The 27,528-nt window shown below is 43.2% G+C and overlaps 1 protein-coding gene across 2 annotated transcripts; it reads right to left on the reverse strand.

The window, feature by feature from the left end:
- On the reverse strand, positions 1-27,304 carry LOC128408485 (monocarboxylate transporter 2-like). Of its 2 annotated transcripts, XM_053378256.1 has the most exons (5): positions 26,983-27,304; positions 23,718-23,980; positions 7,726-7,869; positions 4,496-5,353; positions 1-467 (listed from the first exon to the last, which is right to left on the reverse strand). In XM_053378256.1, the coding sequence occupies exons 2-5, from the start codon at positions 23,932-23,934 to the stop codon at positions 166-168; spliced, it is 1,521 nt and encodes a 506-aa protein (XP_053234231.1). In that variant the 5' UTR covers positions 23,935-23,980; positions 26,983-27,304; the 3' UTR covers positions 1-165. The 2 variants fall into 2 exon arrangements, with proteins under 2 accessions (XP_053234231.1, XP_053234232.1); XM_053378257.1 differs by lacking the exon at positions 23,718-23,980 and having other exon boundaries at positions 26,983-27,303.
- Between the last annotated feature and the right edge of the window lie 224 nt (positions 27,305-27,528).

The following is a 27,528-nucleotide window of genomic DNA, read 5'->3' on the forward strand; positions in this document are numbered from 1 at the left end:
TGCTCGTAGGAAACTGGGCTTGTTATTTGCTTCTAGGCTTTTGGAGTCAGCGGGGGGCAGGGAAGCAATAGTGTGTGAAGGCCATCTATAAATGCTGTACATCTGAAGTCACTTTAAGAAATACGAAAGAGCTATTTCCCATTCAGAAAATCAGGTGATGCAGATTTAGGCTTCACTTGTGATGTTTGCCCCATTCTTTAGTGCTTCCTCTTCACTTCCCAGAGGGACTGCTTCGGGGCCACCGTTCATCTCTTCTGCTCCCGTGGCATTTCCTTCTGCAGTTACTGTCCTTACGGGTCCATCGGCCTTCTTTTGCGCTTCAATCTTTTTCCTTGCTTTCTCCTCTTTTGCAAGCATTCTGTAGTTGTAGTAATTCATAATGAAGAGGAATAGCCCAGCCAGCACCATCACTGCCCCACACTTGATGAACATGTATTTGTAGTCCCCAAACATGTCGATGAGAGTTCCTGCGAAGGGAGAAAGAAAAAGGGCTGTCAATCAACCAAAAAGGAACCTTAACAGGATTAATCATTACTTTCAGCCTATTCAACTGGATAAATAATCAATCAAGCGTGTATTAAGTAGTAACTCCCGCCCAAAAAAACTAACAGATCAAAGGTTAACTAACTGTGCAGCTTCACAGAAGGGAGCACTAAGCCTTGTACGTACTACACAATGAGGTTTCTATGGCCCAACAAGGCTCTGAACCCAGATTGCCAAAGTCTCAGAACCAAACTGGCCCCTGCGATCATCCTCTGAGGCCCTTCTTCGTGTGCTTCCTCCATAAGACGTACGGAGGGTGGCAACACGAGAACGGGACTTTTCTGCAGTGGCCCCCATGTGCCAAACGGTTTCCCATGTGTGGGTTTCCTCCCTCCCTCAACTAAGGATTTAGTTAAAGGGTTAAGTTAAAAGGCAGTGCCAGTGTTTTAGGGGAGGTTAGAGTTTAGCATGGCAGGAGTTAAGGAACAGAGTTACTTAGCAGTGGGTTGGAGAAAGAGTCAAAAAGCAGGATGCCGATGTCTGTTTTGAATCCAATGTTGTGGCTATAGGAGAAACCAGAACTAATTGTAATGCAATGCTGGAGATCCCTCCATTAGATTCAGGTTGTGTTTATGTGTAAATATATCATAAAGACATCACAGCCTCCTTTGTGCTTCATTGTCTAAAACAGTCAACCTTCTTATACCTACCACCCACCAGTGCTCGATGGAAGGAGGATTCAGCTTGCGCTGTAGAACCCGCTACCGCCCAGTGGCGGAGCTTCATGCTCTGGCACCGGGGGGCGGAGAGCAGGCAGGGCGAAGCTGGTGTGCGTCCCGGGGGCATGGCATGCCACCTGTGGGGGCGTGGTGCCCAGCGTAGGCAGGGGGCAGCTGCAATGGCACCCCACCGGGATTGCGCTGCCGGTGCGCTCCCCCCGCACTCCTCTTCCTCTGCCAGTGCTACCACCCACCTAGAATCCTGAAACGCCCACTAGTGGGCAGTAGGGACCAGCTTGACAACCCCTGGTCTAAAAGGAAACACAGGCCCTGGGTTAAAGCACACCTGCAACCTCTGGAACTTTGCGCCTCTTGAAGATCAGGGTAGCGTGTAACAATACTTTCTTTTGCCTGCCCTAAATTTTCCATTCCAGTTTCACTGGATGACCATGGGTTTCAGTATTTTGAGAAAGTGAGGGAAATGTCTCTCTATCCACTTTCTCCACAACTTGCATAATTTTATATACTTCTATCATGTCCCCTCTCATTTGCCATTCCCACCCACCCCGCCAGAGGCTAATTGAAGTAATTCTCACTTTCTGCTAATCAGAATGACCTAGAGGTTTGCTAAATACATTTCACCAAGTGCTTTAATGAGGAGAGTACTGGAGAATTCAGCAGCAGAAGAGTCTCACCCTGTTCCCCCCTTTGAGAGTAAGGCAATGTCATAAAGCACACCAGGAACAATTTACCTAGTTCATTAATGCAAAACGCAGTGGTAGGTTATTAAATGCCAAAGAACCAATCAATGCGCTGCTTATTAAAATGGAGGAAACAATGCTGCAAAACTCATATTGCAAACTTACACAGCAGTTTAGTGGCCTCATTACCAAGCTTTAGCAATTAGCTTAATCTGCTTCATAAAATTGTATATAACTTGGGAAATGGCTGCTTTAAAACAAAATCCAAGTTATCCTGAATGGAATAAAGTTTCCCCTCAAAAGGAAGGTAATGTGCAGGTGTTCTTCCATGCAAAGGACAAAAAGGGAAGAAGTGAATTGCTCATCGAGGTAATAAAACAAAACAAAAAAGGGGCCTGCATTTTTGTAAATCTTTTGAATTACACTATCGGAGGTCCATTCACCTGGCAATGCTTTTGGGGTAGCATAAGTTACAATATTACCCACTAAGCAGTTGCATTTTAATGGTTATATCTTCTAACCCACCAACCATCTAGGTAGGAAATGGTCCAAAGCCATTTCAGTGCCACTGTAATCCATAGGGATAAAGTAAATTTAAATGCAAGTGGAGCTGTTCTGTTAATTTGTGAATGCAAACCACAGAATCCAACACAAACCCTGTGCAGTGAGAGGATGGCACTGATCCTATATATTACTGAGCCTACCATATTTGGTCATTTATGTCCTTGTTGAAATACTCTCTTTAGTCCAGCACTGAGACAAAAAAAAAAAAGTTTAGAGGCAACGTTTATCCTATAACTATGCAAAGATTTATATCTAGCTAAATTATCCCAAGGTCTGCAAAAGACTGCTGCTCTCATAAGTGTGTAGAATACTGTAGCAGTTCCCCAAAACATTTACTAAGATCAACCACTTGCAATTTACTACCACCCTGGTACATCACATCCATTTCTCTTCCATCTTAGTTCAATTCCATTCTCTTTTCATCTTAGCGCAACTTGCACTGGTGCTGCAGTAAGTACCCAGTGGGAAAGTGCTGGGTTAGATCAGCTCCTCCCTCTTGCCAGGCCTTAGTAATGCATACCAGACCAGCCCCTTCATTGATTAGAATGGATTTATTATGGGCTGACTTTGCATCTTGCAGCAATGGAACCAGGCAGGAGAGCTGGCAGTTGCAACAACTCAAATTTCATTCATGAGAAGCGGCACCATTTATGTCAGGGTGTAATTAAACAGTAGAGCTGAATGCCGCCTAGATGCACTCCTACGAGACAGATAAATAAATCTTAGCACTAATCAATGTGCTGCAGTTAAAATGCCAGCAAATACTACGTACTTGGTGTGCACGTGCCAAGTTAATATCACAAGTCACCACCAAAAGCTTATCCACAAGGCTGTTCCCTAGGGGTACCACCATTTTGGAATTATAGCTCTAGCAAGTTATCTGGGAACATGGCTCATACGGTAGTTGCAGAACACAAGAAGTGTTAACAGGAATGGCACCTATTAATGAAATGATGCTCGCATTGTAATAAAACTGAAACCCACTGTCGCTGCATTTGTGGATGGTTAAAGGGATTTTATTCTGAAAGTTACATGAATATTGCATCTAATTTCCCCCTTTCAAAAGTTTTGTCATATTGACACAACTCCTGCAGAGCTTTCTTGTAGAGAGCAGATTTTGCTATCAGAGGGTTTCTGTTGTTGTTTGAAGTTAATAAGCTTTTGATTGAACAGTTATACCTCTGAAGAACAAAAAGCAGGGATTATACAATAAAAACAAGTGTGGATTCCAGCACTTGCAACCAGCTCCTCCACCCACCCACCCCCAGCTCTGGAAGGTTTCGTATTTGTTTAGAACTGTTTACTGAAGAGAGGCCTGTGTAGCTTCCTGTGTAATTGACTATATAAACTCCTGTTGCCCAACCTGAATTCTTGGTATGACAGAGGGAGGGAAACGTGGATAGAATTCACATGTCCGCTCAGAAATAAGTGCTGCTAAATTTTAAAAGGTCTTAATTCCTAAAAGCAAACATATAAAGATAACAACCATGTGTCACTCTTCAAATTCTAATCTAAGTATTATCTACTTAGTTTGCCAGCAGAGGAACCTAAGGTCTTGCAAGGTTACATCTCAGCAGTGGAGTTACATCTTAGCTTGCAAATACCTTACATTTAAGCAGCAGAGATTTCACTATGTTCATCTGAATTTGTTTGAAGAAGAAACTTTGATTTGGCACTTCAGCTCCGCAAGACCCATTTCAATTCGTTTGCAGGGGAACCGAACTTTCTAGCTGTGCTGCGTTTTCAACCAGGGGACAGAGCTCGTGGTGGCCAGCCATCTTATATCAGTTGCCCTTTAAGCTGCAATCGTATGTGTACTTACCTGGGAGCAAGTCCCATTGAAACTGCATTGCTGGAAAACTCAAGGAAAAAGGGTTTGGTCCAGCAAAAGGAAGAAACGGTGGGTCAACATTTGAAGTGGTGGAGCGCACCTTAAAACCTGATGTCCCCTACTCAAAGTCAAAGAATTCACAGATCTGTTCCCAACTGCAAACAGAATAGTGAGTGGAAGTATAGAAATATCCTTACCCCCAATAGGTGGCCCAAGTAAGATGGTGCAGCATTCCACTATAGTGACGAGTCCAACAGCACTTGTGAATCGGCTGGCGCCAACCAGGTCCATGAGAGTTTCAAACAGCATTGCACAAACCATACCGAAGGCCAGCCCGTAGAAGACGGAATACACTACCAGGCCTGTATAGCCTGTTGCTAATGGGCACAGCAGATGGCATGTGCCATTAAAAGCAATGGAGAAGCTGAAGAAATACTGAATCTTTGGCCTCACCCACTTGCTGTTGGCAATGAGCCCCGTAGCTGGCCTAGCTATCATATCGACTATTGCCAGAATTGAAAGGAGGAAAGCTGCTGAATATTCATCAATCCCAAGATGCTTTGCGTAAGGAGCCAAAAAAACAATAGGGGCAAAAAAGCCCAGAAACATCAGCACATTCCCTACCAAATAGATCAGGAAGCCCCTGTGCTTGAAAAGAGATAAATCAAGGAATTTGTTAAAGTTTTCGCAACAGTCTTTCTCCTCCTTCTCTTCGTCTCCAGGGTCAGCCATTTCAGCTATGCCCATATCAAGCTGTTCTTTAGCTAAAGTCTCTTTTGCTTGTTTATTTGTTTGCCTCTCAGAAGGGCCAGCTGGTGCGCCGATGGGCCTGAAGAGGGCTCCAGCCACACAGCAGTTCAGTAGTATCGCCCCAAGAATGAAAAAGCTCCCCCTCCACCCAAAGTTGTCGAAAAGGAGCTGGTTCAAGGGAGCGAGCGTACAAAGCATGACAGGGCTTCCTGCCATGGCGAGGCCGTTGGCTATTGGACGCCTCTTCAGGAAGTACTTTCCAATGATGATCACGGAAGGCTGGAGGTTGAGGGCAAGGCCAAGTCCTGTAACAGAGACAGAGATAGAATTAATTCAGAAGGCAAGATGTGCTCCGGCACAGCAGGGACTGACCATGTGCCCCAGAGGGGTAGCCATGTTGTCCTTTCAGCATCAAAGACAACAAAGGAGCTTCATGCCCCCTTGCGACTAGATTTATTGTAGCATGATGAATGAGGTATTGTTCTCAGTGGGGAAGTGTATACCTACACACACAGGCTAGAGAGGAAAATGATAAACTCTGGGGTCAAATGGCAATGAAATGCAAAAAGAGCTGTCTGTGACAATTCGATTAAAGCTTAAATGTATGTAGAATAAGCACAAATGATCATTCACACCAGCAGTAATTACTGATAATACAATCAAGCTAGAGCAGCCATGTTAATTAACATCTGTAATAGGATAGGAAATCGTACTTCTGGATATGTTCTAATCCAGCAGTCCTGTGCTGGAATCTTGCTTTTTAATTCCTTGGTTGTAGAAGAAGAGCTTAAGGTGATATGAGCTTTTGCAGGCAACCGTCTTCTTCATCAAAAGATGAAGCGAAATGAGAAGGAAAAGCTAGAAAAACTTTAAGATTTCAGCTCCTGAGGAGACTGTGGTCACTAGACCAGCCTTTCTCAGCCTTGGGTCCTCAGATGTTGTCGGACTACAACTCCCATCATCCCTGACCGCTGGTTCTGCTAGCTAGGTCTGATGGGAGTTGTAGTCCAACCACATCTGTGGACCCAAGGCTGAGAAGGTTGCACAAGATTGTGTATCTTTCTTAGTTTTATATAAGTTGAACTCTCTTGCCATTCCCCAAAGAATCCTTGAAATGGTAGTTCGCTGTGCATGCTGAAACTTCTTTCTCAGAAACAAAACAAACAATTGCCCACTCAGCGTGAGATCTGAAATCTGGATTCTAAGCTTTTTTTTGTTTTTCAAAAAAGCTTGGTAGGAGTAAAAAAATTTCCTGTATGCCAATGAATTCTCCAACTACTTTCAAGATTCCATCCACAGACTAGACTCAGAGCAAGCCCATGCACAGAATAATGTTGAAGGAAAATCTATTCAAGAAAACTCGTAATTGTGCAATCATGGCAGCAGCAAAAGATACCACATATGCCATATATGCAGATGGAAATTTTACAGTGGAATGTTTGTGTTTTATAAGTACACACTGTTTTATAAGTATTTTCTTGCGCTGTTAGAAACTATGGCTCATGTGTGAGTTGAAGGGGATCAACAGCTATCTTTGTTTCCTTCAACCTGTCCATAATTTTTTTTTATTTTAAAATTAAAGCCAGGCTGATAAGTTGAGTATAGAGAAGAAAAAAGACCATCAAAATTCAGATGCAGTAAAAGAATTTAGTATACCAAGTAATGTAATGTGTTATGTTTACACTCTAAACAGATAATTTTGCTCTTGGTCAGTCGGAAGGCAGAACAAGGAATAGGGATTCAGCCTGTGCTGAATAGGGTAGCACTATCCCTGAAGACACACACTAGCAGTTTGGCCGTGCTCCTGGACTCAGCCCCAAGCATGGATGTCTGCAGTGGCCAGAAGTGCATTTGCAGAGTTAAAACTAGTGTGCCAGCTGCACCCATTTCTTCAGATGTCTGATTTAGCAACAGTGGCACACGCCTTAATTACATCCCATTTGGATTGCTGTAACATGCTCTAGGTGGGGCTACCTTTGAAAAGTGCTCAGAAACTTCAACTGGTTCAAAGAGCTGCAGCCAGGTTGCCAACTAGGGCTGGCTATAGCGAGCATATGTTACAGCAGTTCCATTGCGTACCAGTCTATTCGTGGGCACAATTCAAAGTGCTGGTTATGACCTATAAAGTCCTGTAAGGCCCAAGGTATCTAAAAGACCGTATTCCCTCATACAAAGATGCCCAGGTTCTGAGATCCACAGGAGAGGCTCTTCTCTCAGTCTTGCCACCCTCACATTTGTTTATTTGGAGTACAATTCCCATTAGCCCATTCCAGCATGGCTGTGCTGGCTGGGGGTGGCAGGAGCTGTAGTCCAAAATGTCCAGAGAAGAGGAGGAGGAGGAGTTTGGATTTGATATCCCGCTTTATCACTACCTGAAGGAGTCTCAAAGCGGCTAACAAGCTCCTTTCCCTTCCTCCCCTACAACAAACACTCTGTGAGGTGAGTGGGGCTGAGAGACTTCAGAGAAGTGTGACTAGTCCAAGGTGACCCAGCAGTTGCATGTGGAGGAGCGGAGACGCGAACCCGGTTCCCCAGATTACGAGTCTACCGCTCTTAACCACTACACCACACTGACTCTCAAAGAGCACCACGTTGGTGAGGACTGATTTAAATATCCTCATTAGACATCTGCAGTGTCCATTATTCTAAGGAAAGTAAAGAAAGGTTTTATTATTACCTGTGATAAGTCCAGCGCATAAGTACAGTTGAAAAATGCTTGTGCAGAAGGATGCAGAAACCATCCCTATGCCACATAGCAAGCCTCCCAATATGACCACCGGTCGGCTACCGTAGCGGTTCACCAAAATGCTGCTGATGGGACCTAAAAAATAAATAAAATCAAAGTAGGAAAATGAATTCCCAAAACAAATATTTCTGGGGGGGGGGGAATATTCTTTCAAGGTAAACTGGTTAAAATCGTTCAAAGTATTCAATAATGTCCAGGTTATTAGCAAGAGCATGGCTGCATGGTGCTTTTTGCAGGGGCATAGTACAGTGGTACCTCGGGTTACATACGCTTCAGGTTACAGACTCCACTAACCCAGAAATAGTGCTTCAGGTTAAGAACTTTGCTTCAGGATGAGAACAGAAATCGTACTCCGGCGGTGCGGCGGCGGCAGGAGGCCCCATTAGCTAAAGTGGTGCTTCAGGTTAAGAACAGTTTCAGGTTAAGTATGGACCTCCGGAACGAATTAAGTACTTAACCTGAGGTACCACTGTATGATCATTCATGACATTCAAACCCTGTACATCAGATGCCTCGTGGTCTCCTCCCATCTGCAAACCAGAAGGACAAGCTATGTGGTTGAAAATATGCTATCAGTGCACTCATATATCCTAACCCATTCATTGTTGCCCCCTCCCCTGATTTTTTTGCCTCCATGAAGAACAAACCATACCTGAGAAAACTCTATAGTCATGCCCAGGTTCTTCCATAGGTTCCTGGCAGAAAGCACAATGTCACCCACAATTTTTGGGTAACACCATATCACCCGGAATTTAATGCAAGGCATTTTTTTAAAGAAGCATCCTTCAGTGAACATGATCTCGGTGTCGCAACAACTGTAGCAAGGTGTAGCAATGAGAGCTACCACAACGAAATAGGAAAGCAAAGTTGTTCTGTGAAAATGAAAACGTGATTTCGGACACGGGATGAGCGGCTGTGTTAACCTGCTGCAACAAAAAACAGGAATGATCCTTGCGGAACTTACAAGGTCTAACGAAAGGAGTCTGGCATCAGATCAGAAGCTACTTCACCAAATGCTCACAGCCTATTATCGCAGTTGGCAGATTATCCATATTAGCTATAGCTATGGAGAAAGAGAGAAAATAGAAAGAGGGAAGCGAAAGGGCCATGGAATGCAGGAGGTCCCATAGGTCTGTGGCATTTCCATGCAAGGTTCAAGTGTAAGTTAGTGAGATACGGTGGCCATGCACAACAGCAATAATTGGCACAGCTAGGAATATCACCAATTGCAGAAGTTGCAAATGCTTACTCAGCTTACACTGTACACATTTCATCTTTGAACAGAAATGTCATTTCACATAATCTGCCAACTGAAATAGCGCATTTCATTCATTTGATGAAGCATGGCTCAAGCTGCTGGAAGATTATTCCACAAGTGCATCTATTAATCTCAAAAAGTGTCACAGGACTCTTTGCTGTTTATGATGCCTAACTGCCACTTTAGATAGCAGGGAGAGAGAGATCAAAAGAGTGGTTCATATCATCATAGCTGTGTGCAGGTTTAGGCCCTGATTCCATACTCCTTAATCAAAAAAAAATAATTCGGGGCAGCGGTCGTCCTTCATGCTAAGTGTCTTCTTTTCTTACTGTTAAAAGGAAAGGGGGATTCATATATTTCTGCTTCTTAATTAAGAGAGTTAGGTGAAAATGAAGGTAGGAGAAACAGCTGGCAAGGATCTGGCACACTCATAAAGCTGCCATGTGCTTGTCTTGACCTTGCCGCAGAAGTGGCAGAAGCGTTGACAGATTCCCCTGAAAAGTTTTAGAGCTGAGGAAGTAGCCTCTGAGGTCTAGTCAACAGCTGCTGAAGGTTTTATCAATACGGCCTACACCTTTCAAAAAACAGGGCGGTGGGGGGGGGCAGAGGGAGAAATGCCATCTGAGAACAATCATTAGTGGTATCAAGCAGCCTGCTGTCTGGTTCTTTCTAATGGATAAATGGGGGGGGGGCAAAGGGAATACTCTGGCTCCTCGTCGCACCCCAAATCCACTAAGAACACTTGTTTGCATGCCTTCAAGAACTGGGTGTGGGACTGCAAGAAGATCAAACCTATCCATTCTTAAGGAAATCAGCCCTGAGTGCTCACTGGAAGGACAGATCATGAAGCTGAGGCTCCAATACTTTGGCCACCTCATGAGAAGAGAAGACTCCCTGGAAAAGACCCTGATGTTGGGAAAGATGGAGGCCACAAGGAGAAGGGGACGACAGAGGACGAGATGGTTGGACAGTGTTCTCGAAGCTACCAAACTGGCCAAACTGTGGGAGGCAGTGGAAGACAGGAGTGCCTGGCGTGCTCTGGTCCATGGGGTCACGAAGAGTCGGACACGACTAAACGACTAAACAACAACAACAAATAATTCTGCAGACAGAAATAACCAAATGCACTGGCCTTCTTTTCAGTTCCCATACCAAGTCAGCGAGACAACCGACTACTTCACTCCTTCCTCTCAATGACCTTTTGAATTCTATGTATTCTATTAATCATCTGTCACAGGAGAAAAGGAATGAAAAAGTGAAGGGAAGCAAGGAAGCAAACAAACAAAAACCCTGGCATGTTTTTCCCCCTCTTCTTCTTCTAGTGCTGGAATTAAATGCAGGACTCAGTTTGATCCAGGGATTACCTGGAAGAGCCATAGCTCAGTTGCAAAGCACATGATCTGTATGCAAAAGGTCCCAGATTTAGTCCTTAGCATATCCAAGGAGAGGGCCAGGGAAATACTCCTGCCAGGAGCCTGGAAGGGAGGAGGGAGGACTGATGCTTGTTGGTGTAAAAAGTACTGTGCTAAAATAACCGATGATGTGATTTGGGAAAAGACAGCTTCATACGTTCATAGCATGTGAAGCAATAATAATGGGAAGTCATTCTGTGCACAAGAATACATTTCCCTCGCCACTGAGTAAACACAATCCATCTTCCAGCACTTGAGATTAGCATTTCTTAGCATGGGTGTATGGCTTCCAGGCAGGTACTGTATATGCTTGGCACAGAAACTATTCCTTGCTCAGGTGCAATAATGTCAGCTGTTCAGTCCTGTATTGTGATCCTTTGTTCACTCACCTGAATCTATGCGGTTTCCCCTGCTGAAAATGCAACAGCAGCACCAACCTGTCCAGGGTATATAGGCAAAGGGCTACAGAGGCTTTGGGGGGAAATCTATTATACCTATTATTAAAAGCTTCCTTCTTGTGACTTCTACCATGGGACACAGAAACATGCTAATTACTAAATTATTTATTAAAACCACTTTGAGGGTTGTGTTTTTTGTTTTTTGTTTAATAATCAACTGGTACAGTGGTACCTCGGGTTACACACGCTTCAGGTTACACACGCTTCCAGTTACAGACTTCACTAACCCAGAAATAGTACCTCGGGTTAAGAATTTTGCTTCAGGATGAGAATAGAAATCGCACGGCGGCACTGGAGGCCCCATTAGCTAAAGTGGTACCTCAGGTTAAGAACTGTTTCAGGTTAAGAACAGACCTCCCGAACAAATTTAAGTTCTTAACCCGAGGTATCACTGTATATAACTTTTATGAAAGAAAATAAATAAAATAATTAAGGGGCAATGGTGAGATCAATTTGTCAGTAATGCATCAGCCATGATGAAAACTGAGTTAATATTGCCAGAAATCACTAAGAATACATTGTGAGGGGTCATTGTCAAATGAGATTTACTGCTGAGTAGGTGCTGAAGAAGGATCCTGGTTGTGGATCTTTGCTAGATTATTACAGGATTTTTTAAAAGGATGATTTATAGAATGATTTTTATATAGATAACTATGTACAGATATGATAGAATATTTTGTCCCTGGTGATGGGCATTTCCCTCTGTTCCACTTCATGGTGGGAAAGAAATGCCTCTGTACTAAAAGAGCCCTACTATGGATGCAAGCTACAACTCAGTGGAATTAGTGCTGATTTGACCTACTGAGAAAGGTTTACAGCTGTATTCTGCAAACAAGTGAGCATGAAGAGCCTGGACTTAAACCAGTATAACCCTGTTTACCGATTGGGGAATTGCAGCTATAGCCTTCCTGCTTCAATCGCTGCATCATTAATGGACATTTATTTAGCATTGGAACCTAGCAAAGTGCTTTTTTTGGTGCAATACTCCTTTATTCATCATTGGAAGAGTCTGGTTAAGGCTTCTTTGCAGGATCAGACATATGGGAGTAAAGGTAAAGGTAAAGGGACCCGTGACCATTAGGTCCAGCCGTGACCGACTCTGGGGTTGCGGCACTCATCTCGCTTTATTGGCTGAGGGAGCCAGCGTACAGCTTCCAGGTCATGTGACCAGCATGACTAAGCCGCTTCTGGCAAACCAGAGCAGTGCACGGAAACGCCGTTTACCATCCCGCTGGAGTGGTACCTATTTATCTACTTACACTTTGACGTGATTTCGAACTGCTAGGTTGGCAGGAGCAGGGACCGAGCAATGGGAGCTCACCCCGTCGCGGGGATTCGAACCGCCAACCTTCTGATCAGCAAGTCCTAGGCTCTGTGGTTTAACCCACAGCACCACCCGCGTCCCTTGTATGGGAGTAGCAACCTCTTAATTTGACATAACCTCTCATTTGTTTACACATTGAAGGGTGAGTTAATGTCTTAACAGAAAGAGAATCCTTTTCAAGAGCCCTTCAAAATGCTCTTGGCTCAACTCTCCTGGACCCCAGGGTGAGTGATTATGTAAATAATACCAGTGCGTCATTTCTGGTAGACAAGAGGCAGAAAGAGTGCAGATTCCCCTGCAAAGGCAACTGACCTATGAATAACTCATGAGTGGTTGGAAAGGCTTGTTTCTATTGACAAACGTTGCTGATTCAGAATAGTAGGTTTTATAAAAATTGCTAAGGTAGGTGACTATTATTCCCATCTAACAGATAATGAGCAGAGGCTAAGAAGTAGGGCATCGCCCAGTGCATTGTGTGTTATGCAAAACCTATGATTCTGTGGTCAAGGCAGCCCGCAGATCATCTGCACACCTTTTGCAGTAAGTCACCACAATTATTTTTAGTGTATTTTCAGATGAATGAATAGCACCAGCATTGACAAGTTAATGAGATACTGCCATTTCTTTGTCACTGACATAGAGTTAACTAATAACTGTGCCAGAAATAAAAGCTGGGGGGGGGGTGTTCTTCCAAAAAACGTTAAAGGAAATGTTCCATGTTTTGAGTTTAGCAACTGGGGGGGGGGGTGCAAATTTCTCTGGATGGGTGACTGAGATGACTAAAGGTTCTTTTACTTACTATAATGCCAACTCCAGCCTGCCATTAAGCAGGTGAACAACCTGGGTTGTTATCAACCGGAAAATATGAGCTTGTCTTTCAATGTCCAGAATTTGTTCTGGAACATATGAAGCGGCCTTAGATCATGTCAGACTAATTGTCTGCCTAGCTGACGGCAGCTCTCCAAAATGTCAAGCAGCCTGCTGTCTGCTAACCACCACTTGCTAACTGGGCCCTTTAAACTGCCAAAGATTGGACTTGAGTTCTTCTGCATGCAAAATATACACTCCCGCTAACATTTGTTTATAAGGGCATTTATAAACCACCAACTCATAATGAAAATATTGTGGCAACGTACACCAGAAATACAATAAAAACATCATAGAATGATAAAACACAGGCATGAATGGCTTGAACAACTAGAATAAGGTCTGGAAGGTGCAATCTCATTATAGCACTTCTATGAGATCACTCAGGTTCCTGCATTTTTACACCACTTGTTTTAAATAGTGCCCATGATGTTAAAAGCGGTCCACCTCCAGACATGAGTGTAGCCAAGGGGAAGGCAGGGGGCAGCTGCCCCCCCCAAAAAATCAACACATATCAATACAAATCTGAGGTTCTGCCCCCTAAAAAAAATCCTGGCTACGTTCATGCCTCCAGATTGTTTCTGTCAGTCTCCAACCTTTAACTGAACAGATGTGTCTTGCCTTAAAGAAATCAGGGTCTTCGCTGAATCCAGTAACAGCATGCTAGGTAAAAATTAGTGGCAGCGCTGACCAGGGATAAAGTTAATTAATAGTGAGAAGTGCAAGCTCTGGTGGAGCTTGCACATTTGTGCACAAACTGATCTCCTGCTTTAAATGCAAGAGCACATGAGCAGTCTTCAATAAATTCTTAACTCCAAAATTGTCACCACTGTTCTCATTCTCCCAGTTTAACCTCATAAGCTCTGCTTAACTCACTGCCTGAAGGCAACAAAATGATCCCATGGGGAGGTGGGCTGGTTCAGATGCAGGGGACTGGAGGCGGGGTTTAAATAATAATGTAGAATATCAAATGCTATTTATTTGTGGAGGCGGAATTAACAGCCTCAAAGCAGCTGCATATCTTACTACGGAATACAGAATATACAATATAAAAAGAAGTTTTAAAAATACACCATTCTCCTATGTCAGTGTTGTGTGTCCTGGGGCCAGATGATTTCCAGTGGAGTCAAAATCAGTCACAATATTTTTGTGCTAGACCTCAACAGGCTAAAGCTCAACAGCAGTCAAGTCCATGGTCTATATACCTGCTATGGGCCAAGCCCATACTACTAAAGAAGACCAAGTATTAGCACAAAGCAAACCAACATGATGAGAACCACGGGCACTAAACAAGCAGAGACACAGCAGTGAACACCATCCCTAGTGCCAACCCTACTTAGAAGACAGTTGTTTGATCTGGTCTATGAGCAGCTCATGTGTGGGGAGCAAGAAGCCTGAGAGGAAGGAAAGGTTTAGAGGAAGAAGGTGCAGAACTGTGGGAAGAAGGAAAAAAGTATATGAACAGAGTCAGACTCCACTTGCTTGGGCCAGTTCCTGTTTTTTGCTATGCTCCTTAATAATCAACAGATACAATTTGGAGCTTTTCCCACTGGGCTTCTTAAAGAGAGAGTGGGAAACACCCCCTAGCTACAGCCCTGCATGATTGCAAAGAGTTAACCTTCCTCTCCACTGCTAGTTCATATTATATTTTAAGTCTATCACAGCTCTGTTATATTCCTGTCCAGCGACCTCGATAGCCACAGTGAAAGGCAAAATTATGGTTTGTAGTGCAGCGTCAAAACACAGGAACATTTCACCTGAATTGATAGTGCTATTGTTATTGTTAATCATAACTGTGTTAGGTAAGAAACTTACCTAAATGACTTAATTTTTTTTTAAAAAATCAGATTCCAGACACTACTGTTGCAAATCAAAACTTGGATTTACATACAAAAGCAAAGGAAATGCAGTATTATAATAAAGCAAAAACAAAAAAACTATTATGTTTAAACATTTGTCTTTTAAAATTAAGGGTGCAATCCAACTTTTGCTTACAGAACTTCCTGTTGAAATTTCCTGTTCAAATCCCTAGACTGTCCAAGTATTTGACATGGGATTGAATTGTGTACTTAATGTGTGTTTGTCTGTGTGTTTTAAAAATATGTTTTCAGCTTTCAAATATGAATAAATGTACATATCAATTATAAGGGAATTAGGAATGCCCATATAATTTTTTTTTAGTACAGGCAGCAGAAATGTATACCTGGAGTAGCAAAATTCCAAATATGCATTAAATAAAACAAATGTGTCATTTTGATCTGCAAATATTCACTGTTTTACCTTTAATGTCAGTGGAACTTGAAGCAGATCTCTGAATGCTAAGCTGAATCCTCAGACACATCTTTCAGTGGGCTAAAGAATGAGGTGCATTATTTTAATGCTTTATTTATGCCCCGGTTAGAATGGGCTTTTTGTACCTGCCACTGTAATTTATAGTAGCAGCTGAATAATAAAGCATAGTTATGAAGTTTTGGATGAAAATGCTCAAGGTCAGCTGTCAGCTTCCAGCTTCCTAGGTGGAGCAGAGTGACCTACAGCCCAATGTCTGAGAATATGTTCCTTGCTTGAGACTGAAAACTCCAAAATTAAGTTTGCTTGGTTGACAGTGCAATCCTGAAAATGTCTGCTCAAAAGTAAACCTGATTTAGTTCATACAATCATAGAATGGTGAAGTTGGAAGGGACCATAAGGTTCATCTGGTCCAGGTAAGTATGTACAGGATTGCAGAAGCTAGTTGTTTTTCCTTTACAGAACATTGTTCGCAAAGACGTTCCTTTGTTAGGGCAGAAGTACATGTTACAAGAAACACAGCAGCCCTGTGACTGACCTTTATTAAGCCTGCAGGAGAATCTTTGTGAATCTGGAAGAAGAATTCCTTTTTTACCATAGAGATTTGATACAGACTTAAGGAGAGCCTGCTGGATCAGGCTAGAGACCCATCTAGTCCAGCATCCTGTTCTCACATGCAGGAGCCAAGCACAACAGCACTCTACCTCTCTATGGTTTCCAGAAATTAGTATTCAGAAGGTTACTGACTAGAACAATGGAGGCAAAGTATAGCCATCAGTAGGCACTGGTAGCCTTATGAATGTCTCCAATGCTCTTCTAGATCCATCAAGTTCATAGTCATCCTGTGGGAGCAAATTCTATAGCTTATGCACAGCATGAAGAAGTAGTTTTGTACGTTTCTTGAACCTTTCAACATTTAGCTTCATTAGATGTCCACGAATTATAGTGTCATGTGATACAGAGAAAAACTTTTCTCTATACACTTTCTCTACACCACTTATAATTTTATAAACTTCTATCATGCCACCTTTTAACTATACTAAAAAGTCCCAAACTTCCTCATAGGGAAATTGCCCCATTCCCTTGATCATTCTGCTCTCTCTTTTCTGAACTTTTCCCAATGCCACCATCTCCTTTTTGAGGTGAAATGACTCAGACAGGAGACGCTATTCCAAATGTGGTTGCACCATAGAGTTCTAAAAGTTATGATATTAACATTTTTTTTAATTTTCAACTGCTTTCCTAACGATCCCTAGTACAGGATCTACCACATGCTGGGTCGACATCTTCCTCATCAAACCATCCCCTATGACCCCAAGATCTTGTTCCTCATCAGTCCCTGCCAGTTCAGACCCCATGAACTGGGATAGATCGGTACGAAAAGAAACTGAAAACCACTAGTTCCGTAAATTTCACTTTCTGGCGCTTAGAAGGTAACTCTGGTCCCCTTTAATATGCCACCGCTTTAGCCAACAATGCCACATGTTTGCAAATTGTTCTCTGAGACCATGAAGGCTAGGAACATAGCATTTAAAAGGGGGAAGAGACAAGCTGAAGAAAAACCCCTAGAGTGGGAACAGTGGTGAACAGACTTTGTTTGTTTGTTTTTAATACTCAACTTGTGATTAGTCCCATGATTTCAATAGAATTGTTCATGTGATGAAAGTTAAATGAATCTGAGAACTTTCTGAAACTTTCAGAGGTTCAACACAAGACTTGATATTGTTCAACAATGTTAATTACACAAGTGAATGGCTTCGATATAAAGTGCCCCACGTGCGAATGGAAAGCACTGCTGCTTGAACCTGGGGAGGTTGCCGACTCCTCTCCAGTTCCCCACACAGCATCACAACCATTGTGTGGAGTCCCAACAGACTTCAAAATGGCTTTTCATCAGAGTGAAGATCCCAGGCAGCGTACAGAACACAATGCTTTTTTTTTAAGCTCCAGTGCCCTTCAATTCCTCGCTGATCTTACAGGTGAGCCCAATGAAGATGGTAACATTGCAAACTCCGGCTTGCAAACTGGGAGCCAGCCTTCCTCCTCCCCAAGTGGATACAAATTTCTCAGCTTTCATCAAATGTAGCCATGGCTTAGGACTATATATCCTCAACAAAGCTCGCAATGGTTAACATTAGGTCCCCTAATGATTTGCACATCACTTCAAATGCTGCTTGTGAAAATAGCTTCAGGCAAATAGATTTGTTCTGCCTTGTTTAAAAACAAAGGCGGAGCAGATAGCACGCCATGCAAACAGTGACGTCCAACGGCAGAGTGCCTCTGTAATGAGGATCATGAAGAAGAAATGAAGGCAAGCACATCTATGCTATCTGCAAATGAAAGCTATTATTATCAGACCGAAAATCAGTTTCTCCTCCACCCAGCACAGCACTCAAAGACAAACCAGCACCAGCTGGCATAAATCAGCGCAAAATTGCATCACTCGCGTTATGGCACTTATTCACCATAGTTGTTTTTCTCCTGTATTATCTTACAGCAATACATACAAATTCTTTTTTTAAAAAAAATGAGGAGCCTTGCTGAGAAAATATACCATAGCTGTGCATATTCATTTGTTTGCAGGTAGATATATAATGCCACATTATATGATGTTGGGGAGGGGGACACATGGCCAAAAGCCGGAAGTCAGGCAGAAACTGTTGAACATTTCATGTGTATTTCAGGGAGCCAAGGAGAGGCAAACAGCATTTTGCTCTGAATCATCCATTTGCTCTGAATGAAGTATCGAATCAAATGTTTAATTTTCAAAAATAGTCATTAGACTCTTGGTTGTTTTAGGGCCTGTATTTGGTTATCATACCTAGATTAGTGAATTAGGCCTTGAAACCCCTGCACTGTGACTGGTTACTACTCAGTAGCTTCAATATACAATATGCTTGTATTTCCACGCTATAAGTAGGGGCAGACTTCTGTAATATTTCATAATACGGCGCACTGTGCAAAGCCAAAATTTGGTGCCCCCAAACGGATCTTCTCAATTTTGGGCCACTCGGCTCAGCACCCTGTGGAGGGGAACCGCCCACACCGCCCAAAATACAGTGTTGCTATAAGAGAGCCAGCGTGGTGTAGTGGTTAAGAGCGGGAGACTTGTAATCTGGTGAACCGGGTTCGTGTCTCCACTCCTCCACATGCAGCTGCTGGGTGACCTTGGGCTAGTCACACTTCTCTGAAGTCTCTCAGCCCCACTCACCTCACAAAGTGTTAGTTGTGGGGGAGGAAGGGAAAAGAGAATGTTAGCTGCTTTGAGACTCCTTCGGGTAGTGATAAAGGGGGATATCAAATCCAAACTTCTCCTCCTCTTATTCTTCTAGCATTTGTGAAAGCTCTTTCTCTACAGTGAAGTGCTATGTTGTATTTTTGTTGTGAAGGTTGTCATTTCAGGCATCTCAACAATGGCCGTATGCCTACTTGCAGACATCGCTTCACTGCTTTGCTGTCACTGCTTCAGGAAACGTATCCTGAATGAGGACACCATTGCTCCACATTGCATTACTTTCAATGGGCTGAGCATTCAGAAGTGCATCCCAAAGTAAAGGAGAATGGGCCGAGTTGTTTCAATAAAAGGGTATGGGAACATAGGACGCTCCTATTACCCATTCATCATCTGTTCATTTTTTCTCTTAGAGAAAAACAAATGAACAGAGTGTGGGGTAATGACAATCTTCCTGCTTCTTTCTTTCTTTGTGCGCTCTCTCCCCTGTCCCCCTCTTTTTCTTGTCCCCTCCCCAGGTGTTTCACCTCATTGGCCCCAAATGGCAAACAAGCTTAGAAAATGTCAGCAACAGCTTTTGTCCCCTAATCCTAATTGTCATGCAGAGGCAGGGCAATTTCTGTTGGGATCACAACTACCACCCCATCAAAAACCTCCCCCACATGACAACTGGTCTTTGAAAAAGCTTCCTCGTGGTCATTTCGGGGGGAAGTCACTGATTAAATGTTGTGCAAAATGTTGAATTCTCCTTACTTTGTGACGCTGCCTCTTGCACTTCAGAGTTTATGCTAAATGAGCATCGCAGCAGTACAGACCACTCTCTGTTTTTCCTGAACACTCCAAGTCTCATGGATTATTTGTTTGATTTCTATACCACCTTTCATCCAAGGATCACAGGGCTGTTTACAATATAAAAACTCAAAAATACGTAACAGTAACAAACAAAAACAATATCCTGCACATACTTAAGTTTAAAAGACCATGGATTATTTAATTATCCAAAGGCCTGGCATAAGAGGAATGTTTTTGCCTGGAGCCTAAAGAGATGTAAGGAAGAAAGAAAAGACGTGATCTTGATTCCATAGCACACTAGCATAAACACTGACAACTGGGAAACACTGGCTTACGAGTGCTTTACCAAAGGTGTCATGGGCTTTGAAGAAGAAGAAGAAGAAGAGTTTGGATTTGATATCCCGCTTTATCACTACCCTAAGGAGTCTCAAAGTGGCTAACAATCTCCTTTCCATTCCTCCCCCACAACAAATACTCTGTGAGGTGAGTGGGGCTGAGAGACTTCAGAGAAGTGTGACTAGCCCAAGGTCACCCAGCAGCTGCATGTGGAGGAGCGGAGACATGAACCCAGTTCACCAGATTACAAGTCTACCGCTCTTAACCACTACACCACACTGGTGAAGACACTCAAATTCAGGACGCAAGGGAGAAACATGCTAAGACGCTTGGCAAATCCACACCGTGATCAACTCCCGCCTGGAAACCAATGTCCCCACTGTGGAAGGACGTGAGGATCCAGAATTGGCCTCCACAGTCACTTACGGACTCATTGTTAAAACCGTGTTTATGGAAGACAATCTTACTCGGTTACAAGTGATCACCAAAGAAGAATAAGAAGAAGCAGCATGATGCTCTGGAGGAAGCGAGTTGTGACTCCAGGTACTCTATTCAACATCATCAATCAAATTCAGGAAACTTTTGCACACACCAAGAAGCCTCTACCAGTGCACTCACTGATTCCCTCTGCCTGCCCTGCCCTTTCCTGCTTAAAATGTGATCAGACCTAGGCAACAGGGGCAGGATTGTGGATGGGGGAAGGACTGACAAAGAGAGTCACGCACATAGAAATGTTGGTGCCCCTGGCCCAGCTGCTCTTTGCACTCTTGCTACAGCAGCATATCTGCACAGGGAAGCCTATTTTCAAGTGCAGATTCTGGTCACGGGTTCAGGGTCAATGTATCCAGGGTAAGAGGAAACACAAATAATCCATCCCCACTTTATATGTTCTACACACGCAATAACCCTCTGTGGATATAACTGCATCATCCTGGATTTCTGGCTTCGGAACAGATTGCTGCATAGAATTGGAACAATCTCTTTAATCAAACATTAACTCCACAGTGCCCTGTTGCATTACCAAGGTCTCTTAAATCTATATTAAAAAAAAATAATGCTTAAACCAGCTGTTTTTAGGTTCCCTGTGCTTCATATCATATTGTCCTTAAACAGAACTATAACAATTTCTGTTTATCTTGCAGTTTATTGTTGGATACTAGATAGCACCTTTAAGAGGCCCGAAAGGGTGGCAGAAATAATGAATGTTGCAATAAAAATGTTAAAAGGGGAAAAGTCAGAAGAAAGTGAACTGAATTTGTTGCAACCCTGAAAAAAACACACTTTGAACAAGATGAAATGAACTTTGTAGACACAGTCTTGCAATGACATACCAGCACACACAGCGCTATAGAAAAACATAACACAGGTATTTGGAGAAAACTCATTCTTGCTGGTGCAAGCAATTAAATACAATCATAAACACACCCTGCGCTCCAAGGTAATATCATTTTGTGGTAAGAGCCACATGGCAAATGAACAATCCCATTTTCTTTAGGTTTTCCAAAAGCCTAAAGAAGAAAAGTAAAATTTGAAATCTGGATTTTTCTAAACATGCTGAAAACCACCTTGCGCAACAGAGAAAGTAGAGACATCACCTTGCCAACAAAGGTCCGTATAGTAAAAGCTATGGTTTTCCCAGTAGTGATGTATGGAAGTGAGAGCTGGACCATCAAGAAGGCTGATCGTCGAAGAATTGATGCTTTTGAATTATGGTGCTGGAGGAGACTCTTGAGAGTCCCATGGACTGCAAGAAGATCAAACCTATCCATTCTTAAGGAAATCAGCCCTGAGTGCTCACTGGAAGGACAGATCGTGAAGCTGAGGCTCCAATACTTTGGCCACCTCATGAGAAGAGAAGACTCCCTGGAAAAGACCCTGATGTTGGGAAAGATGGAGGGCACAAGGAGAAGGGGACGACAGAGGACGAGATGGTTGGATAGTGTCTTTGAAGCTACAAACATGAGTTTGATCAAACTGCGGGAGGCAGTGGAGGACAGAAGTGCCTGGCGTGCTCTGGTCCATGGGGTCACGAAGAGTCGGACACGACTAAACGACTAAACAACAACAACAAATTGCGATTCTTGAAATAAATTCAGAGCTTTATTAGCCGAAAATAATACTTTTCAAAAGAATACCTAACCCTTTCAATATTTTCAAAGGTAGGCAAGATGACATAGTAGTTAATTCGTGTAAGATTTTAGTGGTACAAAATGTTTTTTACAAAGCCTTCTCACTGTGTTTCTATGAAGTGGCATAGTATCAGTCCCATTTTTCAGATGAAGAACAGAGGCTGAAATGTAACTTGGGTACACTGTCCTATGAGACCACACCCTGGCCCTTGACACATATCAATGACATCAACTAATCATTTACATTGCAAACTGAGAATTTTGCAGTTTTGCACAACAGCAAAATCTATGCCCAAAATACAGTGATTCTTTTGAGAGCATTATTGAAAAGGAACTCAGTTAGGTACCAGTCCCGGACATCCTTGCTTATTGCTCAGAACAAAGAATGGGGATTCAGCCTGGGCTGGATGGGGTAACACTCCCCCTGTATACACAGGTTTGCATTTTGGACATACTCCTGAACTCAGCCCTGAACATGGATGGATGGCCAGGTCTCTGCAATGGCCAGGAGTGCATTTGCACAGTTAAAGTGTGCTAGCTGCATTCTTGGAGATGTCTGATTTGGCCACAGTGACATGTTCCATTCCCCCTTTTGTTTAATGTAACGGGCTCTACACTTTGAAAAGCGTTCAGAAACTTCGGCTAGCTCAAAGAGCAGCAGCCAGACTGCTGACCAGGGCTGGTTATAGGGAGCACATGACTCCCTCATTAGAACAGGCTACTGGTCTGTTTCCAGGAACAATTCAAAGTGCCTGGAACTTTGACCTATAAAGCCCTACACAGCTAAGGTCCATGCTATCTGAAAGACTGTACTCTCTTATCTGAACCTGCCCGGGTTTTCGGGTCTTCAGGGGACGCCCTTCTCTTGGTCCCACCACCCTCACAGTCAAGCTTGGTAGGGGTGTCAGAAAGGGCCTTTGGAATTTGCAACTCCCTCCCTAGAGAAGCCAGACTGGCTCCCTCCTTGTTCTTCATCCACCTGCAAGTGAAGACTTTCTGGTTCCAGCAGGCTTGTTGGGATTGGCTGCTTTTAGTTAAAAGGGTGGTGCCATGCTGTTTTTATTGTAATTATTTGTATGTTTTAAACAGATTTTATATACGTAGATAGTTTCAATTCTATCAATGTTTACTTGTTTTTAAATTATTGATTTGTCTGTGTTTTTAGCTGTGTTCTTTTTTATCTGTTAGCCACCTTGAATCCCATCAGGGGGAAAAGGCGAGGTATAAATAAATACATACCGTATATAATGATAATAATTGCTCTTCTGATTTTTTTAAACTTTTTTAACAGATAATTTTAACTTCACTGAATTTCTGCGTTATTTCATATTGTGAATCACTTTGTTATTGCTGCAATGAAAATCGGTACGTATTTAAAAATAAAATGAAGTAATTAATACAAAGCACATTTGACCTCAGTAGTGCCTTGCAAACAATTCCTCTTGCATTTATATGAAACTGCTCTTCAGTACCTATTGTGTTATATTCTCAACAACTTAATTTCCCCATTTTTTAATTACTGCATGGCCTTCAGTAAAGTTCAAAAACTTATCACCCCTACCAACACAGAATCCCATCTGATTACTTAAGGACAGCTCTGAGTAATTTGACTATGATTATGTGGTTGTTTTCTATGTTTCTCAAAATATGTCCCAATGTGAAGAGTAACACAGATTAATCACGAGTACTAGTAAATTCACACACCAATTACGAGCATTTTCCCCCCTGAAGTAATTCCAACAGCCCCTTGTTCTCAAGTTAATATGGAGTTGATAAACCTTCCATTCCCAAGTCAAATCAAAGCATTTTGTTCTGGTTTTACTCACCTCCGCCATAGGTAGCAGCCAACATAATTGAAGACACCCATGCAATCTCACTGTATGATGTGCCAAAGAAATCTTGGATTTCTTTGAAGAAGATTGCTATGCCTTTGGGGAAAGCATATGAAAATCCAATGGATATGAATGCTCCAAAGACCACTGCCCATCCCCATCCTCCATCTGGAGGGGTATAGGCTTGGCTTGTGTCTGCTGGAAGTGGCATGTCAACGTTAAGTTAATTCCCTGTAATTCCCTTTTTTCTGGAAGCCCTGGAAAACAAAGTGCACACTCACAGTCTCTTATCAGATTCCCACATATAGTTAACTCAACTCTCACACACATTATTACCCAATCTCCCTTTCTCATTCATCTTGGTCTTATTATTATTATTATTATTATTAAATAAATAAATCAAGAGGCACAACAGGTATTTCTGGAAATCTTATCTTAGGAAACGTTTACCTGCCTATGCTTGTCAGGCTTCTTTCGCTGGAGTTTGTTGACAAACATGGATGGGGTGGGATCTCACTGTTACCTCTTTCCACAATACAGTCAACACCCACATAATCAAACTGATGAGTATGATTTCTAAGAAAATGAATTATTTATATGTGGGTTGATGTGTTACAATCTTGGTAATGTTATTGCTTTTTTAATGTTATTTACTCCCAAAGGAGCCCAGGGTGGCAAACACAAATAATATTAAAAAAAAAAAAATCTGCAATACTTACAAACTCTGAAAGAAGCTTCTACAGTCATACCTCAGATCTCACACGCCTTGACTCCTGAACAAATCAGCTCCTGAACGATCAAATCCCAGAAGTGTTCTGGTTTTTGAACGATTTTCAGACGCCAAACGTCCGGCGTGGCTTCCGATTGGCTGCAGGGCTGTGCTTTGGTTTTCAAATGGTTTCAGGAGTTGAACAGACTCCCAGAACACATTCTGTTAGAGAACCAAGGTACGGCTGTATTTTAAAAGCTTGTTGGAAGAAGGTCTTCACTACATGCTGAAAAAACAACTTAGATGGCGCCTGTCTAATATTTAATGGGAGGGAATCCCAAAGAGTAGATGCCACAACGCTAAAGGCCTAATTTATATATAGTGCAAAACAGAACTCCCGCTCTTGTTCTTATTATGTATTTGGTGTTCTGTTTTGTACTTTTATGCTGTGATCCAGTCTGAGCCATAAATGGGCTGAGTATCTTTAAGGACTGCCTGCCCTACTTTGAGGCTGTCCAACCATTAAGGACCTCATTGGGTTCTGGGTGCTTCCAACTGGGTAGCTAATGGAGAGAGGCACCTTTTCTATGATGGCACCTCATCTGTGGAAATCCATCTTTGTAAAATCTACTTGGACTCTATTCAGGCACCATGTTTTTGGGTTTTGTTTTTTTAAAAATGTTATATACCTAGGGCTTTAATTGTGTTTTTTAAAATGAAGTTTCCTCTTCTTTTTAATCTGCTGATGACTATTGTATTGGATGATTTAGTACTGGTTTTTGTATACTGTTACTGATTTTAAAAGAAACAGTAGCAAGCCACCTCAAAAGCTACTGTTGGTAGGCAAGATATAAATATTTAAAGCAAATTTCAAACTCTACTTTGAACTTAAGCTAATGGCAAAATCGGGGTTGATTTGAGTACCTTCGGATTTCTTTTTTTTGTTGTTGTTTTTGTTTTTGTACCCATAAAGCCCATAGAAGTTAATTCTAGATTCCTGCAGGCAACTTACTCGCTGGCTTGCATTTTCTATATGAGCATCAAGGTTGTTGTTGTTTTTTTAAAAATCCCTTTACAGTAATTAACTTCAGAGGCGGTTATTACTTAAGACCAGAAGCCATGTTAAAACCAGTTCTTTGTCTCTAGGATCTCTTCTTGAACAAAGGTAGCCGACTAAAGCTGTAAACTGAGGCAGGAATCTGATACAATTTATTCAGCTTTTCCCAAGCGTTGCTTCCACTGCTTTTTGTTTTCTCACACACTCATGGCATATGTCAACCAGAGGAAGGCCTCATATGATTTTATTCTACTAAATACATTAAGCCAACCATGTTATTTCTGGCCCTGTGTCCTGAGCTGCCATTGTTTGGGAAGGAGACCAATACACAAATCTTCTCCGCAAGGAATGCAGATGCATACAGAAAATACCTTGCACAGCACATTTACGTAGGACATGGTCCCTTCACATGTGAATTAATAATAATAATAATAATAATAATAATAATAATAATAATAATAATTTATTATTTATACCCCGCCCATCTGGCTGAGTTTCCCCAGCCACTCTGGGCGGCTCCCAATCAGTGTTAAAAACAGTACAGCGTTACATATTAAAAACTTCCCTGAACAGGGCTGCCTTAAGATGTCTTCTGAATGTCAGGTAATTATTTATCTCTTTGACATCTGATGGGAGGGCGTTCCACAGGGCGGGCGCCACTACCGAGAAGGCCCTATGTCTGGTTCCCTGTAGCCTCACGTACAAAATACGTACAAAATGCATGTGTGCGTTTTCTCTGTATTTTAGACTTGTATGAAGCAGCGTGCAGATTGCACAGTTAAAGCACACACATATTACCGTGCTGCATCTCACAGAATAGGCAAGCTGCACATCACTGTGCTTTCATACCTCAGAAAAACTGCCCCAAATGGCATAATATGTCCTTTTGTGGTGTTGATGTAGAATATACACAAAGAGCGGATATACACAATTCAGGCAGGGGAAGCGAGTGACCTCCTTTAACACGTGACTGCCCTTAACATGATGTGTGCATACTGTCAATTTAAGCTCAAAGTTATCTATATCTTGCAGGAATGCTGGGCAGTAAATGAGTCACACAGCTGGCCACCAAAATTTTCAACATTTCAAATGCAAGAGGGGGGTTGGAGGGCCTTGTAAGCGTCTGCGCAGGATTCCTGCTTCTACACGCACCGGGCCAGCAACAGCTGCTACGTATACGCATACGCGCATACGCGTATACGTATACGCAAAAATAATAATTTCTCAAGCTTCCCCGATATCCGAGGAGGATAAATAGCGCGCGCGCGAGAGAGAGAGACGCCCTCCCCACCAGGCACACGAAAGCAGACACGCTGGCATACGGCGCGCACGCACCACCGTCCACGATGCACGCGAGCGCACTCCTCGAAGTTGCCCTCTTTGCTACCCAAACTCCCGAAGAAGTTTGGCGCGCTTTCTCCGTCCGGGGCTCAGCGCCTTCGCCTGCGAGCGCGCGTAGCCCCCGGAGCCTGGGGCGGCGCTGCTCTTCTTACCTTGTGCTCCCTCCGGGTCGCCCGGTGTCAGCCCCCGAGTGCACGCGGCACCTCGGAGCAGCCTCGCGGGAGGGAAGCGAGGAGGAGCCAGGGCGGGAAGCCACGGGGAGGCGTGGTGCCCGTGTTTGAGGGGGGGGAGCGGGTCTTCCCCCTCCGCCGGGCCGGAAAGGCGCCTCGGAGCGAAAGCCTGGCTTCGGGGTCGCGCGCAGCCTCGGCCCCTTTTCCTCGCTCGCTCGGGCGGGATTCCTGTCAGAGCATAAACCTGAGCGGGGATCCCGCACCCCGAACCTGCCTGTGGAAGTGGCTCGTCGTGGCTTCCAGCGCTGCCCTTTGGCCTCGAGAGGAAAAGTACAGAAAGGGAGGCGCTTCGTGGTATAGCTTTCAAACCGTGGCAGCTTCTCCCGCGCAGGCATTCCCTGATAGTTAACCCGCACTATATTGTGAGGCTTTGGCAGGTTCTAACTAAAGGTGCAGGAGCCCTGTCCTCTCTTGAACCTGGCCTCCCTATTGGGGGAGGGGGGCTATTGGGTTGTTTTCATTTTTATT

Source organism: Podarcis raffonei, chromosome 2 (genome assembly GCF_027172205.1).
Source record: "Podarcis raffonei isolate rPodRaf1 chromosome 2, rPodRaf1.pri, whole genome shotgun sequence".
Taxonomy (NCBI): domain Eukaryota; kingdom Metazoa; phylum Chordata; class Lepidosauria; order Squamata; family Lacertidae; genus Podarcis; species Podarcis raffonei.